The 18,536-nt window shown below is 39.8% G+C and overlaps 2 protein-coding genes across 2 annotated transcripts in view; one reads left to right on the top strand and one right to left on the bottom strand.

Moving 5' to 3' along the window:
- LOC127974860 (serine/threonine-protein kinase pim-2-like) overlaps positions 1 to 18,536 on the bottom strand; it is a 79,629-nt gene that overhangs the window by 37,838 nt on the left and 23,255 nt on the right. The gene's annotated exons all lie outside the window — the stretch shown is intronic.
- LOC127974866 (serine/threonine-protein kinase pim-2-like) lies at positions 8,251 to 11,029 on the top strand. The gene is made up of 3 exons (XM_052578435.1): positions 8,251 to 8,576; positions 8,716 to 8,844; positions 10,782 to 11,029. Exons 1-3 carry the CDS (start codon positions 8,252 to 8,254, stop codon positions 10,898 to 10,900), a joined length of 573 nt encoding a protein of 190 aa, XP_052434395.1. The 5' UTR covers position 8,251; the 3' UTR covers positions 10,901 to 11,029.

Below are 18,536 nucleotides of genomic sequence, written 5' to 3'. Positions count from 1 at the left end.
TCGACTCAAAACCACCTCCAGCCTCTCCAAGTGCTGCTCGACAGAAGAAGAAAAGACCACAATGTCATCCAGGTACAACAATAATGACTGGCACTGTTGATCACCAAACAGACGTTGCATGAGTCTCTGGAAGGTACTAGGTGCATTGCAGAGCCCAAATGGCATCCTATTCCACTCGAATAGGCCAAAGGGGGTGCAGAAAGCGGTCTTATACTTATCCCCCTCCCTAACAGGAACCTGGTTATACCCACTGGTTAAATCCAGAGTCGAAAACCAGCGTGCACCGGTTAGGGCATCCAGAGACTCCTCGATGCGAGGTAAGGGAAAAGCATCCTTCCTCGTCTTGGCGTTCAACTGGCGGTAATCTACACACATGCGTAAATTCCCATCTTTTTTCTTTACAAGCACAATTGGAGAGGCAAAAGGGCTACAACTTTCTCGGATGACCTGGGTCTCCAACAACTGGTTAATGTGTGCCCGTACTGCTTCATAATCAGTTGGAGGTACACGGCGATACCGCTGCCGAACAGGAACATCATCTAGTAATGGGATATCATGCGAGATCAAGTCGGTACATCCTAAATCTCCTTCAAAAGTGGAAAACACAGACTGATACTTCCGAAGGAGATCTTTAACCTTAACCCGATCTTCCCCCGACAAAAGAGACAAATCTACTGTATCCAGCAGATCCTGTGCATAAGAAACACTAGTCTGGGAAGAAACAGAACAGACAGTACCAGGCTTAACCTCTGAGACCCCAGGGGGTAATGAAACAACAGATACGCTCGTCAATGAGCCTATAACACGACGAGGGAACAACAGAACATCTGTAGTCCCCACATTAACCACAGGAACATAGACTGTACCCCTAATCACTCTGACTAATGCTGGGGAGATTAATAACCCCATGGGGAGCCCACCCTCGGGGGGCTCAAGAAGTACTACACTGTCAGAGTAATGCTCAGAGCAGGTGGCCGCTACCAATTTAATGGTGCCACCTGGGACACGACCTGCTCGAGGACCACGTACCCTCACTGCACCAGACTTCCCAGAAGCAGGCTGAGTACTCACTTGGTGACAATATTGTAACGCCTGAAAGACTAACTTGGGCACAGCTGATACTAGTGGAGACTCAAAAAGGGAAGGCCCGTGCTGCCCAAAAAGTTCCTGATAGCAACGACCCAAGATATTCATCCCCAAGACACCTGGTGCCTGGGCACAAATACCACCAGGAGGGTCCCGGACTACCAAGACACCACATTTTGGCAACAACTTCCCACATAGTTCAACGCTTAACTCCATGTATCCTATGTAAGGGATAGACAACCCATTGGCGGCTCTAAGCTGTAACCACTGACAAGTCTTAAGACGGTCCTGACCCCAAGGCTCGAAATGCTCCCGAAAACAACTTTCAGTGATTGTGGAAACCATGGATCCCGTGTCAACTAAACAAGGAACTGGCACACCACCCATTACCACCATCAAATGAGAACAAGACGACATTAACTGCAACACGGAATCACCTCTACCTGGAATATCAGAGCCAGAGTGGCCCCCTACCGAACTGTGGCTCAACAACTCGGCGGGAACTAGTTTCCCGACTCCGCACCTGAACGAGGGAATGCCCCTACTAAAGCCCTAGTATTAGGACGGGTGACAGAGGGAGAGCGGGGTGGGACCCTTTCCCCATCGCAATCCCTCGCAAAATGACCAGGTTTTTGGCACCTCCTACAGGTCACAGGGCCACCTACTGCTCGAACACTGCGTGACGGGTTTTGTAACTGAGCAACACTTTGAGTAAGCCGAGTTAACTGTTCCTGCTGCAGTTTCAACATCTCTCTAAGCTCACTCATTTCTACAGACGGAGAGGGTTGGTCCACCCGTGAAGGTGCACTGCTTTGAACCCCATACTGAAAGCCATAGGCTAAGGGGACGGAATGACTACGGCTTCTTGTACCCCCAGGCAAACCCTCCCGTTCCCATCGAATAGCTTCACTACGAACATGCAGTAATGTTACTTCGGGTTGACGACGGACCAATTGCTTTAACTCACGACGTAGCGTACTATCAAGGACGTTTTCCACGAATTGATCGCGCAACAAAGTTTCTGCATTGGACAACATAACCGGTGACCTCTGCTTCACCCTCTCCAGGAGGCCCATCAGGACAAGAGAGAACTCTAAAAGAGTCTCTCCCTCCTGTTGCCTTCTGGAGAAAAAGGCTTCTTGCAAGGAGACATAGGACTGGGTATCCCCATACAATTCCCTTAAGGCGGCAATGATCTTATCTGGATCCTCCCGTTCACTTGCTGGCCTATATCTAATTTCCTCACGTGCCTCCCCCTCCAGGTGATCAAACAAAAAGAATGACTGGTCTGCCGTAGATAAGTGCCGGGCCCGAATACAAGCCTGCACTTCTTCAACCCATTCATTAATTCCCAAGCCAGACCTGCCGTTAAATTTGGGGCATTTTCTGTCCCTAGGTACCAATACAAACCGCTCCGCTACGGCAACACCAGCTGAAACAGATGGCGTTGCTGCAGGGAACTCTGGTACATGGTCACTGCTAGGACCAGGTACACTGGCCTGGGCCTGCTCCTGACGCAGCTTTAAATTATCGGCTTTTAATTGGGCTACAAGTTCTCGTAATTCCCTTAACTCGTCTTCCATGATGACAAAATAAGGAATACCACTTACCAAGGTAAAGGAATTCAGCCCAAACAGACACTCCTAACCAAATGGACACCGCTGTTTTGCTTGTACTAGACACAGAAAAACAACACCACAAGAAAAGATGAAAAAACAAAAACAGCTAGAACGCAAATTGAAAATCCAGGGAAACAAAAACAGCTAGAATAAAAACATCCACGCCTCAAGTTGATGTCTCATACTGAGAGCGAACCCTGCCGACTAAGCCAAATGTGGCATTGGGGGGGGGGTGGTAACGGAGCTCTAATTATCAGTAGTAGCGACTACGCCACCCCTGGCTAAACGCCTGGGGAAAATAACACTTAAAGAAAAGCACACCGGTTCGTTCGCTCCCACAGAGCATCCACCAATGAGGCGTGAATCAATATAAGAATACAGCTTTATTATCATAAAGGTAAAAATGACCAGAATGAACACAAGTAGTTCAGAATAAATGGCCAGAGCCACAAGCGATAAAACAACAGGACTAAATCAAAAGGGTTAACTCAAAAGGTTACATCATAGAACTGGGGTGTCTCAGAAAGTGGGTCGGCCACACATGGAGCATCACAACAGCCCAAATTAAAGCAGCCTTCCCTTGTGGATTTCAATCTCAAAAGACACTCTAGTGGAATTACACTACAAACATAAGTTACACCCCACACTTTTGACAAAAGACCACCTCCACACCCTAGATAGCCGCCACTCTGATACACCCCACTCCTAAGTCAAAAGAAAGAGGGAAGAGAAAGAATAAACATTTTTTCTTTAAACATAAAACACACAGCATTGGGCTGATTACTGCTCAATTAACAAACTAATAACAGAAAAAAAACGATACAAAGCAAAATACCAAATACCAGCAATAACCGCAGGAATAATAGTGGTAATAATAAATAAATATTATTTTTTAAAGATAAGGAAAAATGATAAGCAACAATAGGAATAATACACAATGACAAGAATGAAAAGAAACAAAATAAATGAAAATAAATCAATAAATGTTACAGGCAAACAAATTTAACCAAAAATATCATAATTCACACAAAAAACCGAAAGAAACGAGAAAGAAATCAAAAAATGAAACTAAAGCAAAACAGCAATGTCGCGGCTAGGCCATGCCGTCAAGCATGCCTCTTGAATGGCAGCTTCAGATATCACTAATTAAGCGTGCACCCAGATCGCCCTTATGCTGATCACGAATCCGGGGAGAAGCAAATCACCTACAGTCTGTTGTCCAACACACATATATGGTCGCTTTATTTCCAGTTGTCAAAATAACATCGCGAGGAAGATCAACCTTCTTTTTAACAGTCATATAAACTCCCACGGGCCAACTCTAGCTCCAACTCAGAGCGGTGGAATCCCGGAAGCGGCAGCAACGCCGTGACGCAATCAAATGACGTGCCTCTATGCTTGGAAATGCCGCTTTTATACCAACTGAGGTACCGCTTAATTATCGGCGAACTGGTATTCACCACATATATATATATATATATATATATGTGTGTGTGTGTGTGACTAATGGCTATGGGATTAATCACTTTCCATAATTTACAGATTTTAATTTTATTTTACTACTAATAATAGTTAAAACTAATTATTATTATTATGAAGTTCTCTGTTACACTTATGTAACAATTTGGTTATATGCCAAACTTTTGTTATAAGCCTTTTTGTTATAGGCATAACATTATGCGCTAAAAAGAGCATCACTCGATAGTATTAAATAATTGCCCCCTGAATGTACAGAGGTGCCGAGACGCTAAAACACAGTATTATAAGTCGAACACGAGTAAATAAACGACCTAGGGGCGTGGCGCGCTTCACTGAAACACGCCCCGCCCCCTCCTCCCCGAGAGAACGTCAGTATATTATGACGTCACATGGTATAAACTGTACACCCGCGCGCTCTGAAGATCACTTCAGTTCAGTGAGACTCCGAGCAGAAGCGAAGACGTTCACCTGAGCAGAGACTCGAAGTCTATCAAGACGGACAGTTGACAAAAATTCAGCAAGTTTGACAGCGACACAGTCAACACGCGTTTCTCCTGCGTTAGAGTCAGTGGAGTTCTACTTCAGCAGCTCAGTGTCAGCAGATGTTCAGCTGATGTTGAGTGACTCTCCACAGACAGCTGGAGGAAAAAGCTCTAAAGAACAACAGGCTTCTCCCACAGCAGCCGCTATGGAGAACCGCCCAACAGGTTAGGAATAACGGTAGTATAGAGCCCTTAAAAGTTTGTAAACATTGCAACGTCTCCGGGTGGGCGGGGCTTAGCTGGAGACAAAAAGAGGCGCGGATGCAATGTTGACAAGCGTAAGCTAGCACGTTTTAGGAGGGATTTATTAAACATGGATGCAGAATAAGGATCGAAACTGTCCGAATATGTACAGTCCCTGACTCTGCGGGACCGTGACAGCCTCTTTTTTTTAATTGCTGATTTGCTAGATAAAACCAACACACCAGTTCATATTATGCATATATTATTTTACCTGATATGAAGTGTGCACTGCAAGCAGGAGCATTATTTATGATATTCTCCGTCCAGTCTTTAAGCCGTATTGCATTCAACCGTCTTCTTGATTTCTGTGAAGGAATGTCTGCCGGGATCCGGCAAAAGTGCTGTTCCTTCTATTCTGGCAGACAAAACCCCAACAAGAAGACATTTTAAAGTCAAAACCTCAAACTTTTAGCGCACCTGCTATGAGTTCTGCCTTATGTTTTGCCTCCAGCTAGAGCGGTGACGTCACAGTGACGTAGGCGATTAAGGGGTCTAGAAAATATAAATGAAAACTCTATTCTAAATAAATAGAATTAATAATAGTAAAAAAAAAAACTGTGAAAATAAATTCTGACATATAGTAATTTAATCTAATACAGCACACCTGTAAGTGTCTTACTTCATTAACTTCCATTGTATTCATCCATATTGTTCTTTTTTCTATGGTTTATGCCTCAGAATTTGGCTTGAATTTTCTGGTAATGTAGTAATTTCTTTTTACCTTTTTATTTCTTTGTTTCTTCTTTTCTTTTAGAAAAACAAACCATAAAGAGGAAGACAAAAGGCATCCATGCATTCTTCCGGCGAATTGGGAAGGCTTTAAAGCTTTGCACCCTACACTGCTACGGGGACGATATATTGTCCCCCTTTCCATCCGATGATCCAGCAGATCTTCAGCCAGGTTTATCTGGCCTTGAATGGGCGTTATCAATCGATCCATGTCCATCTGGTTTGGAGCTGACAGTTAACACCAATCCGGCTGATCCTGATGGGTCATTGGTCTCAGAACCATCCAGTCTTGAGGTGATATCTGACAGTGATCAGGCTGATCCAGAGCCATCACCTGTCCCAGGTCCATCCAGCCTCGATTTAAAGTTAACACTGGATCCAGGTCTATCCAAACTGGTTTCTGAGACAATGAATGTCCCAGGACTATCTAGTCTTGATGTAACACCTGAACCAAGTCTATCCAGTATTGAGATGAAACCGGACATGGATCTAACCGAGCCCAAGCCATCATCTGTCCCAGGTCCATCTGGTTTTGAGGCAGCTATTGGTAAGTCTACTGTCATTTTTTTATCTCCTTTTGGGATTTTCATTTTACCTACTTGTTTGCTCTTTTACACTTATGCCCAATTAATAATATGCTCCTAACTTAATGATACCTTGTCAAGATTACATCAAAAAATGTCAGAACCACAAGTTTTTCTTTGCATCATCCCTTGTAGTTTAGTCTGAACTTAATGTATATTCTTTCATTATGAGAAAGTCACAAGATGATTAATCACACAGTACATGTCCATTTTACCAGTTGTCTCATCTAACATCTGTATTTCACCCAGTGTTCTTCCTTCTTCATGATGTTTAGACTCAGTATTTGACTTACGGTTTCTAATTTTTAATTATGTTTCTATTTCATTCTTCTTCTTCTTCTTTTTTTGTTGTAGAACAACAATCAACAAAGAGGAAGAAGAAAGGCATCTGTGCATTCTTCCGCCGAACATGGAGGGCTGTTAAGTGTGCTGCTCTCTGTGGCCAAAGGGGCAACAAAGTGGCTCCAGATCCATTTGCCATTGACCCAGTGGCTCAACAGGATAATTCAGATCTCCAGCCAGATTTATTCAGCCTTGAGTGGCTGACACTTAATGCTGAGCCAACATATCTGGAGCCATCACCTGTCCCAGGCCCATCCAAACTGAATAATGAGCCAATGCCTGCCCCACATCGGTCTGGTTATGAGCCACCTGTTGGTAAGTCTACTGTCATTATTAGTCTACTGTCACTACTTTTATTGTAATTGTATTTTTATTAGTGCTGTCAAATGATTAATCGCATCCAAAATAAAAGTTGTTTATTACATAATATATGGGTGTACACTCTGTATATTTATTATGTATATATAAATCTAAACACGTGCACCTGTCCCAGGACCATCCAGTCAGGAGATAATGCCAGTCTATGGGTCTGACATGGGTCTGGATGTTCCTGAGCTAAAACCCATTCCAGGTTCCAGTCTCGTTCTGACAGCTGCTGTGGATCTGATTGATCCCGAGCCGTCATCTGCCTCTGGTTCATGCAGCTGCAGGCGGACACCTGACACTGATCTGGACAATTCTAAACAAAAACATGTCCCAGTCCTATCTGGTTTTTGGCCAACTGCAGGTGAGTCTACTGTCATTACTTCTATAATAGCTGTTGTTTTATTTGTTGTATTTTTCTTTTTCATATTTGTTCCTACCAAACGTATAAATTATTTTTGCTCCTGACATGTATCTTAATTCCTTGTTTGGTATTCAAAATGAATTCTGTGGTATTCTAGTGGACAGAGTTTGTTTTGAACCACATACTTCCTTGTATATCATTATTTTCCTGATTCCCTGATTGCCTTTATAGTCTGCTCTTAGCTAATGCATGGAATACAGTTTATAAAAGCCACATTATCTGAATAACTCTTCTGTCTGCCTTTTGGAGTTCATGTAAGAGAATCAAAAGAAAGTAGTGCTCATCTGTTCTTTCTGCATGTTTTCTTTTTTCAGCAAAATTTTCCTCCCGTTATGATGTGGGACGGAAGTTGGGACAGGGAGGTTTTGGCTCTGTGTATAAGGGGACTCACAGATTTAGTGGACGGAAGGTAAACTACTCCTGCTTTATTTAAAAAAAAAGTTACTTTTAGTTTTGTCTTTTGTTTCTTTTACTTTCATCATTGTTCCGTACTATTTTTTATTTTTATGTAAAAATTAACATATAGATAATAGCAAACATGTTTAAAACAATTTGTCTCTTTGCAGGTTGCTATCAAATTTCTACCTAAGAATCTCTGGAACAGCTTAATTAATGTGGTAAGTTAATTTAGAAAAACTGTGTTGACTATAGTGTAGTTTATAATGGGAAATAGTGACAAGAAGAAGCATTTTCAATTGTGCTCTCAGACTTTTAGACTCTGCTGTATCTCAATGTCAATATTACACACAGAAGTGAAAGGTCAAGCTAACCTTTTGTCAAAATTTGTTTTTCCAGCCTGGATCTACAGTACCTCTGCTGTCAGAAGTGGTTATAAATGTGATGGTGTGCGCACCTCCGAAAAGCCCCTACATTGTACAAATGATCGAGTGGTTTGATCAGCCACATCAGTTCATCATAGTTATGGAATATCCACATCCATGTCAGACCTTGCTGGAATTTACCATGTGCCATGGATGTTGTCTGGATGAATCTGTGGCACGTGGTTTAATGCGGCAAGCGGTGCTTGCAGCCAAACACTGCATTGAACGGGGCATCTTACACAATGACATCAAGACGGACAACATGCTGGTCAACACAGAGACACTGCAGCTCAAACTAATAGACTTTAGCTGTAGCAAACGTATTAACATGTCTTGCTCTGAAGGTGAGTTGACGTAATTTCCATAATATGTCTCATAATGTACATGATTCAAAGCTTATTATCTCAAAGTAGACTAACAGAGCTCTGTGATTTCATTTTCTAAAGACTTCTGTGAGCAATTAATCTCCTGCTTCCTATACAGATCATCAACAGGCGGTTGGATCAACAGTCTGGTCTTTGGCTATGGTACTTTTGGAGATAGTAAACGGAGACCAGCCCATGAGTGTTTTGCAGAAAGCACGTCATCCTTTGATACCAAATTTCTCCAGTGGTGAGACAACAGCACACAACAATAATACAAACATACATTTTTGACACAATATCAGGGTGTTCAACTTCCCAGCTACTAAAAATAAAAGGGGAAACTGATAGATAGAAAACATAATGATTGATATTTAAAGTACAGTAAGTGTAACACACAGGAGATTGTCCCTGTTTAAAATTGAATACAGTACAAAATACTAAGTTTTTCAGAAGATATTCATACATGACAACATGCCTGTGCTATGCTGTCATAAAGAGCATACATGACTAACCAGCTTTTTCCACTTTGAAAACTTGTACAGAGTTTAAAGATCTGATAGAGCAGTGTCTGGTCAGGCCTCAAACCAAGACGTTAGAGCAGATCTTAGAACATCAGTGGTTTAAGCTGGACTGAGGGAAGCCAGAGGATCAGGAGGCAGGTTGTGTAACAGCTTGAGGGAAGGCAGATACTAACCAACTCTTCAGTAAAAAAATAAATGAATAAATAAAAGCAGATCATTCATCTGTAGAGAATAGCTAGCAGACAGCACTTTACTGCAGACCGAACTTTCACCTTTCACCTGTGGCACTGAATATTACACCTACTATGGAGGTGACATTTTGCCAAGACAAATTTGTCAAGATTCTAGTATTTGGTTTTTCTCAAAAATCCTAGATAATTGTGCACTTTGGAGAAAAACTAAATGAAAGAGAATGTAGTGGTCTAGAGACAAATAGGCCTAATACTGAAGATTCGGAATGGGTTCTTAGGGGCCTTTTGCCACAGATGAAATAATCCAGGCATAGCTGAATTCAAATAGTAACTAAGAGTAACTTGACAGAAAATTCCCAGTGAAGACCAGTAAAGATTTTACAGTATATTACTGGCCACCAGATCTACGTTAGTTTAGGTACTGACATTAGATCAGGTACTGAGGGTAGAGTCATTTTATTACAATAGGCCACTTACCCAATCAGTACAATATTATCTTAAATATTTTGAATTCACAAACCTCTGAGTCCACACATTATAAAAAAAACTAAAGTCTCTAGACCAACAAGTCTAAACAGTATAATATATATTATATTGCAATTATATATGTATAATAAAATATTATAGTGCTATTTATATTTCTGTAACTATGATTATTTTTCTACAGTGTAATGAGTTCTCTTTGTTAGCATTAGCTTTACTTAAATATTTTCTGAGTTAGACAATAAAATAATTTTGACTTAAATCAGAATATCATCCCCACCTAATTATTAAAGTACAGTAATGAGTATAAATGACAATAAATGAGATATACTGACTTGTATTCTATTGACAACCATATGCAATTTAAAACTGTACATACTGCATTTAAGAATAGTTTGTATTTTTGTTGCATTTTTCTAGGTAGTTTCTTATTTATAAATTAGTTTGTATATTAAGCTTATTTCAAGAACAAAACAAAGTATCTTAATAATGCCACACACTTAGAAAAAAGCCATAAACTAGGGCAATCAATTAAAAATGAGAATTTTGAATATTTTTTTAATTTAATCTAAAAATCCACATCTGAATGCAAAAACATTGCCTTCACATTTCACGTGTGCATCAGGCAGACTTATCAATTGGTGCGTTTCTATTACCTTTCAAATTGCGCAAATGAAATGGAAATGTCAATTTTGCAAAAATGCTCATATATCAGAAAGTTTTTACGCTCACATGAGGTGGTTTTCAGGCAATGCGAAAGAGGAATAATTTGCAAAACTGCAATGGAAACAATTTTTTCGCATTTACAGGTCACAGGGTTTATGTTTATGTTTATGTTTACTAGCGTTAGTCGACTAGTCTAAAAGCAAGACACCCCCAGAAGATGGTAAGAAAAAAAAATACTTTGTGTGTGGGGTACATTTGAAACACCTTAAAGTGCGTTCACAACTTGTCTGATCTGTGATATTTTCTTCGCACATGCGTATTAGCTCCCTCTTTAATCATGGGAAATTTGAAGTACATGCGCTTCTCCAGACCGAAGATATCGGTGAAAGTTTTTTTCCAAGGTAAGTTTTTCACTTCACCACATCTCTTCCACATTGAATAGCTTGTCATCCTTACATGACTGTTAAAGGTAACTTACATTTTGGTAAACCTTAATCTGTGCCATGCAATGTCATAAAATCTAGAGAAATGTTTGAGGTAGGGCTGGGATAAACGATTATTTTTTAAACTATTAATCTAGCGATTCTTTTTTTAGATGCATCGATTAATCTAATGATTATTTTTTTCAGACTGATTCGATTTCGATTATCTCCCCATTAATTGACTTCTAACAATTTATACATGTTGATTTACATATCTGAATGAAAAAAAACATGAATTCTTTAACATTGCAATATATGTTTATTGCTCTTAAAATTACAATATAAAAGACTGACTAAGAATGAATTACTTTGCACTTGTATAGAGAGAGCATTCAATAAAACCTTGAAGCCTTGAAAACACATAGCTTACTGAAACAAGCTTACTGAACACATAGGGCCTAGGTTACTGAAAAAAAGTTCTTCTTTCAGATGAAAATAACAACAAATTGATGTCTAGCATTCAATAAAAAGGTCACCCAAAATACTTGTTTAGAGCAATTTAAAAAATACCGTAACCAATGTAAACTTGAGGGCTTTAAGCTAATATAGAGAGTGCGTTTCCAAAAAAATAAATAAAAATGTGGGACAGTGGGAGCCAGCAGCCTGTCATGGAGAAAAAAAAATCTCTGAATGCTCCACGTGAAACTTTGGCGTTCCACCCTTTTTCTATCGTGTCTAATGATTTTGGTTAATATACACGAGGGAGAGAGAGCAAGACAGCGCTCATGTAGTTTGAAGACTGTGAGCGAGCGCACGTGAAACTTCGGAGTTTCACCCATTTTATATCGTGTTTAATGATTTTGATTAATATGCACAAGGGAGAGAGAAGGCAAGAAGTGCTCGTGTTGTTTGAAGACTATGAGTGTGTGCGCGCAGCCGAGGCTCTCTCTCGTACGCGGCGCCGTCAGGCACAGCGATCAAATAAGGCTTAGACAGCCACCAAAAAAAAAAAAAGATCAATGCAAACGTTTTTTAGAGAAATAAAAACAGGTCGACGAATCGATGCGCATATTTTGTGTCGACGTCATCGATGACCTCGACACGTTGTCCCAGCCCTAGTTTGAGGTGGTCAGCGGGGTACATTTGAGACAGGATGTATCAAATGTACCCGCACTAGAATCCTATTGCGGCACATGCAGTTTAGTTGCACAACGTAAGATCAAAAATTAATAGTCACATTCAGACAATGTACAAAGCAAATTAAACCAAAATTTGATATTTGTGATATTAAACTGCTTACGTCTTATTGACATTTTCTAACATGTAGATAAGGATATTAGGGCATATCGTAAAGTATGCAAGATGGTAAATGGGTACAGTTGATACACCAGAGTTCATTTAAGTGAATAACATTTAAATCTGTTTGTTTGGACAGACGGACTAAAACCCAGCTAACAAAAAAAGGTCCCCAGGACGTCCCCCGGACGTGCAGCGGACATTCGGGACGTTTAGGGGACTTTCGCTTTAAATCCTCTAAATGTCATTTTATTGTACTTTTAAAGGGGGGGTGAAATGCTTGTTTTCACTCAATATCCTGTTAATCTTGAGTACCTATAGAGTAGTACTGCATCCTTCATAAGTCCAAAAAGTCTTTAGTTTTATTATATTCACAAGAGAAAGATAGTCTGTACCGATTTTTCCCGGAAAAACACGACCGGCTGGAGGCGTGACGTGTGGGCGGAGCTAAAGAATCACGAGCGCCAGAAGGCTTTTGCGTTGAAAGCGTTTGGAAGCTGTGACATTACCGTGGGGAAAAAAAAACATCCAAAACAAACCATGGCTAACAGTCAGATTCAGCCGTTTATTTATGATCCAGAATCAGATCCCGAGGCTGAAACTGAACGAGAGCAGCAGCAGCAACGACTCGCTCCGAGCGGGGCTCGAACCCGGGTCTCGGCATGGGAGGCGGACGCACTAACAAGGAGGCAGAGATATTTGAAGCAGTTTTACTCACTGCCTGCGGTTAGGAAAACACCATTATTATTATTATTATTATTATTATGTTTAATGCAAAGTTAACGCAGTGTGTCATTATATCATTCTACATAAAAAAAAAAAAAATTAAATAAAACTTAAATTCTTACTCGCGTGCCAACCCCGCGAAACCGGGCAGCGTGCTTATATAAGCCGGGGTCTGTGCCCACCGCGCGCACAGCCTGACTCCACTTTGAGTGACATCCCCAGCAGTGCATTTTCCTGAGGTAAATTACTTTTTACTTAACCTGTTTAGTTAAATGACTTTTTAAAAGTATGGACCGACAACAAAAGTAAATGACATTTAAAACTATGAAGAAAGAAAGTAATACATTGTAATTATAATAACAATCTGTCTGAGGGAACAGTTCGTTTTTCTGAGGGTTATACTACTAAAATAAGAGCAGTTAAATTGTAATAAAAATTGGACTTATATAAATTTTTCTTTTCCGTTAAATGTATCACATTTCACAAAGACAATTTTCCGTCATTTAATATATCGTTACAGACCGCTCATCAGTGCCGTTAAAACACCGAAATGCCGTTACATCCTTGTGACGTCATTGCTTATAGAGCCAATCCGCTCCGTTTGAGAGACGCTCTTTCATTTTAGAGTTATGTTATGTTAACGTTACTTTAAAAGAGACCAATCATACAATTATTCTTAATAATATCTTCATTATTCACAATTGTATGGAAAGTAGTGCGTTGTCAGTTTTAACTGCGAGCGCGTAAACCCTCTCTCTAACACGCTGGCGCGTGCACTTAGAGCGAGAGCGAGAGAGAGACAGGATTAAGACACTTTTATTTTATCAACAATTATAAACAGACATGTTTGTTCAACACAATATGATGATGATGACGACACTCATTCATCATCACAACAAATAAATAAACATTAAAATTTCAACACCAATTCATCTTCATAAACTGTACATAAGACATGGTTTATCCCCCAAATTTCCATAAAATGCTCTAAACGCCCAACCAATTTGTAGTATGCATATTCCACTCTGAGAAGAGAACCCACTAGGCCCAAAAACATGAAGACTGGATTTACTGCACCTTGTCCTAATATCTTATTTTTTCTAGTTTTCCAGATGGCTAATTTTGCATTTCCAAAAAGGAAATTAAGTAATACCAGAACATTCTTTTGCTCAACGGTGTACTTTGGACCAAAAATAAACAACTGAAAAAAAGGTTTCACCCAAAGATGTAACCCACTCTGTTGACAAAGAAAACAAATCCATCAACCTTGTACATTGCATGAACAAATGAAAGACAGATTCAGTCTCTACACAAAAAGGACAACCCACACTAACACTAGGATCAAGATGCACCACATGTCTGTTAGTAGCTATACATCCATATACAATCCTCCACTGGAGGTCACCAGTCCGCTGGTCAATCGGACGTTTGTACGGGATACGCCAACTACCTTTAGGGGAAGAGTCAATACCAAAGACCTCTGTCCATTTTGTCGAAATTACCCTAGTCAAAGAGTGTAAATTAGACCCCTTTACACAGGTAACATAAAGGGCTTTCTTTCCCACTGACTCAAATCCATCCATTTGTGGAGTTCTGAAAGACAGTAGACCTTTCCTCTGTTCCTGCCAGTCCCCCACCGCAGCTCTTACAGTCAGAGAGGGGAGACAGTACTCACATCCACTTCTCCATTCATCTAATATAGCCGGATTGTCCAGGAAAGAACGATAATTAAAATCCAGTTCTCCAATCACCTCGTGATGAGCTTTTGTAATATTCTGGTTGACTTAACTCCAGCTTTCCTACCCAAGGTTTCCAAACTGGTGTGTAGTAAATGCCCAAGCTTTGTGCACCCGGCAGACAGTAGACGTGCACGCAGAAAGGCTGAAGATAGAAGTCTCGAAGGCAGGAAAGAGTTAAGTAACAATGGCTCCTCCAGCAGCCACATCCCTGCAGGTGTTTCAGGTGATCTTGAAAATGCAAAAACTTTCCAGGCTTCCAGAACAGATTTATAGAAAGGAGTCCGATCTGTAAGCTCATTCTCTTCTAGCTTCATCAGAAACAAATGCTTATCAAGTCCCATTCCACCAGCTCTTCTCAAAAGTACCACTGCGGTGTCAGACCAAGCACTATCATTGTTGTATAATAGTCTCTGGGCAGCTTGTAAACGAAAAGTCATTAGCCTGGAAATGATATCCACCAAACTGTGGCCTCCTTCTTGTATTGGAAGAAACAGTACAGAGGAATGCACCCAATGTTGTCCAGACCAGAAAAAGTTCACTAACTTCCTTTGTACTTCTTGCACTAGTCCAGCCGGTGGTTGTAACACATTAAATCTGTGCCACAATGTGGAAGCAACCAGATTATTGACAATCAAGACTCTCCCCCTGTAGGATAGTTTGGGTAGCAGCCAATTCCAGCGAGACAATCGGGTGCATACTTTCTCCATAACACCCTCCCAGTTTAACTTCTGAAAGTCATTTGAACCAAAATGAACTCCCAAGATTTTTAACCCTGATTTACCCCAATCAAGCTGTCCTGGCAGTGATGGCAAACAATGTAGAGGATCTTTTGCCCAATGAGCCTTACTTTTTGCCCAACTTACCATTGCTGATGAAGCCTTCTCATACAGATGAAGGACTTCAGACAGAGCAGTAATATCTTGCCCATCACAAACCAACACAGTCACATCATCAGCATAAGCATTAATAGAGACATTTGTGTTCTGAATCACATTTGGTATTGAGAACCCACATAAAATCTTTCTTAGATTAAAAAGTAGAGGTTCAATAGCAATACTGTACAACAAACCAGACAGCGGGCAACCTTGTCGTATTCCTCTTTGAACAGAAATTGGTTTACTCAAACCACCCCCAACTTTTACCATACATGAAGCACCAGCATAAAGGAGTTGTATCCAATTTAAAAAGCTTTCCCCAAAACCAAAAACTTTAAGTAAATTGACTAAATAACCATGATCTACCCGATCAAAAGCTTTTTCTTGATCTAGGGCAACTAATCCAACTCCTAAATTAAATGTTTTACAAATATCTAAAATGTCTCTTACTAAAAACAAATTATCCATTATTGACCTATTTGGTATGCAATATGTCTGATCTTTATGCACTATTGTGTGTATGTATTTCTTTAACCTATTGGCAAGACATTTTGACAAAATCTTATATTCTGTGTTCAATAAGGCAACAGGCCTCCAGTTCTTTAACAAAGACAGATCTCCCTTTTTACAGGGGTTAAAGCGGAAAGAAATCCTGAGCCTGAACTTTTTTTTTATGGGGGTGTTTGGAGAGAAACTCCAAAGACAGACTTCATTCAAATATTGACGATAATAACACAAATACAGTAACAAGAGCTTAAAGTGCTTAAAAAATGGTAAATAGACTGAGATAGATATGAATCTCTTCAATAATTATGTTTGGCACCATTTATTTAAAAGTACTATGTCAAATAAAGTGTTATCTTCTAAACAATAACAAGTGCTTGAAGTGCTTAAATAATTAAGTGCTCAAAGTGCTAAAGAACTGAACTGCTAAACTGAAGATTAGAAGTGAAATCCAGGCTATTATCACTTTTTTTTCCTGGGATGACTCGCATGTTGATTTGAAACCATCAGGCTAGTTAACGTTTTTTTTTTTTTTGTCTTCTGTCAGTTTTATACACAGGGTGACCTGCGAAATTCTGAATGATAGGGGTGCTCCGATCACGATCGGCCGATCGTTATGCGCATCTCGCCAGTAAAGCCGGTTCTCTAATCAGCGGTTAATTCCATCAAGTGCGTGATTTCACATAAGGCAGCTGTTACTACAGAGAGCCGTTGTTAATAGAGAAGATGCGCAAATCCACTTCATTTTCAGCGTTTTTTGGCGCATCTTCTCAGTTAACAACGGCTCTGTGTAGTAACAGCTGCTCTATGTGAAATCACGCACCTGATGGAATTAATCGCTGATTAGAGAACCGGCTTTACTGACGAGAGGCGCATTAACGATCGGCCGATCGTGATCGGAGCACCCCTACTGAATGACAAATCATGTTCTGGTATAAATGTGCACAAACGTATTTTTTTAATCGCAGACATGGTCAGTCATAGACAATGGTGTGTCAGCTAATAGTTGCTGCTGGCTAGAGACTTGCACCCCCGCGGGACCCAGCGCCACCGATTGCGGCGCGGGACAATAATTGATGGGTGAATGCGGATGCGGGCGGCAAGATATTATTGTGTGCGGGTTGCAGGAAAATAAAATTATTTGCGGGACTCCCTCAAAGTGGATATATCTAACAAAATAAAATAACTAGAAACAAATAGACCTTTATTTATAATAAAATAAAATAAAATAGACTTTGCGGAATGGGAGGATGCGGATGATACCATAGACAGCTACGTGTAATTCGATTCCAAAATGGCATATATTTAAGGGTCAAATTGGATGGATTAGAAGCACGCAGACCGGATGAAAAGACGAATTTCCAAGATTAAGCAAACACGCCATGTACTTTGCATTCCAGCTAGCGGAGGGCTTTCAGTATTTGCGGTCCCATACTGGAGCAGAGACGGATTAAACTGAAGCTCTCAACAGTCAACGACATGATATTCCTGCATGGGCACAAGTAGTCATACAGTTTTTTTTGTTTTTTTTTTGTAAATTCAGTTTATTTTTATTTATTTAGCTAAATATTTAAAATTGGTCTATTTTGTTATTGAGGAATAAGGATATTTTTGTTAAATGTTTGAAGGAATTGCGCAGGCCCCATAAGCTACTTTTCCTTTGAACATGAAATAAATCCAGGTTTATTATTTTTATATAATTTATTAGGCTATATAGCCTAATTATTATAGGTATATATATTTTTTACATTTCTTACTTTTTTACTGTATTTCTATGTTCTAATTGTTCTTTGTTCATGTTCATACATTTAATTAAACGCAAATAAAACTAAACATTTGTTTATTTTCCGTTTCTTTTTTAATTTATATTCAACAGTGTATGCAATGTATAAAAGAAAAAGGAAAAACTGCTATACGTTTACCCGCGGGATTTTGCGGCGGGAGCGGGAGAACGTCGTGGTAAGTTTGAGTGCTAGAGGTGTGCGATACCGCTAGATTTGGTATCGATCCGATACCAAGTAAATACAGGGCCAGTATCGCCGATACCGATACCAATACCGATACTTTTTAATAATTAAGGTGGATGCGTCTTCAACCTAAATCTAAATGAATTTTCATGACTTTTAATTTGTTTTTGTGATTTGCATTTTGGGTTATTAATCAGTACCACAAAAGCTTTTGTTCAGAAACAACTTTTGGTTACTTCTGATTTATTTAAATAAACAAAGTTACAAAATGATTACTTCACAAATATAAAAAATGTAAAAACCAATTCTCTTTTCAAGTAGCATGTTAATAAAAAAATGTTTCTCCTCTTTAGTGCACTTTTTTCTTAAAGTCACAACGTTTTACTTCACAATTTAAAACAAATTCTCCTTATACAAAATTCCTGAAGCCGACATCTTCCACTATGGAAAGAGGCTGCAGGTCCTTCACAATCATTTCTGGTAGGCGCCTTGTAATATCCACTGCTCTTGGAGAATCAGCTAATGATAAAATAATAAAAATAATGAAGT

Source organism: Carassius gibelio, chromosome B16 (genome assembly GCF_023724105.1).
Source record: "Carassius gibelio isolate Cgi1373 ecotype wild population from Czech Republic chromosome B16, carGib1.2-hapl.c, whole genome shotgun sequence".
In the NCBI taxonomy this organism is placed as follows: Eukaryota; Metazoa; Chordata; class Actinopteri; order Cypriniformes; family Cyprinidae; genus Carassius; species Carassius gibelio.
Note: the sequence above shows the minus strand (reverse complement) of the source record. Positions and strands in the feature narration are given on the sequence as shown.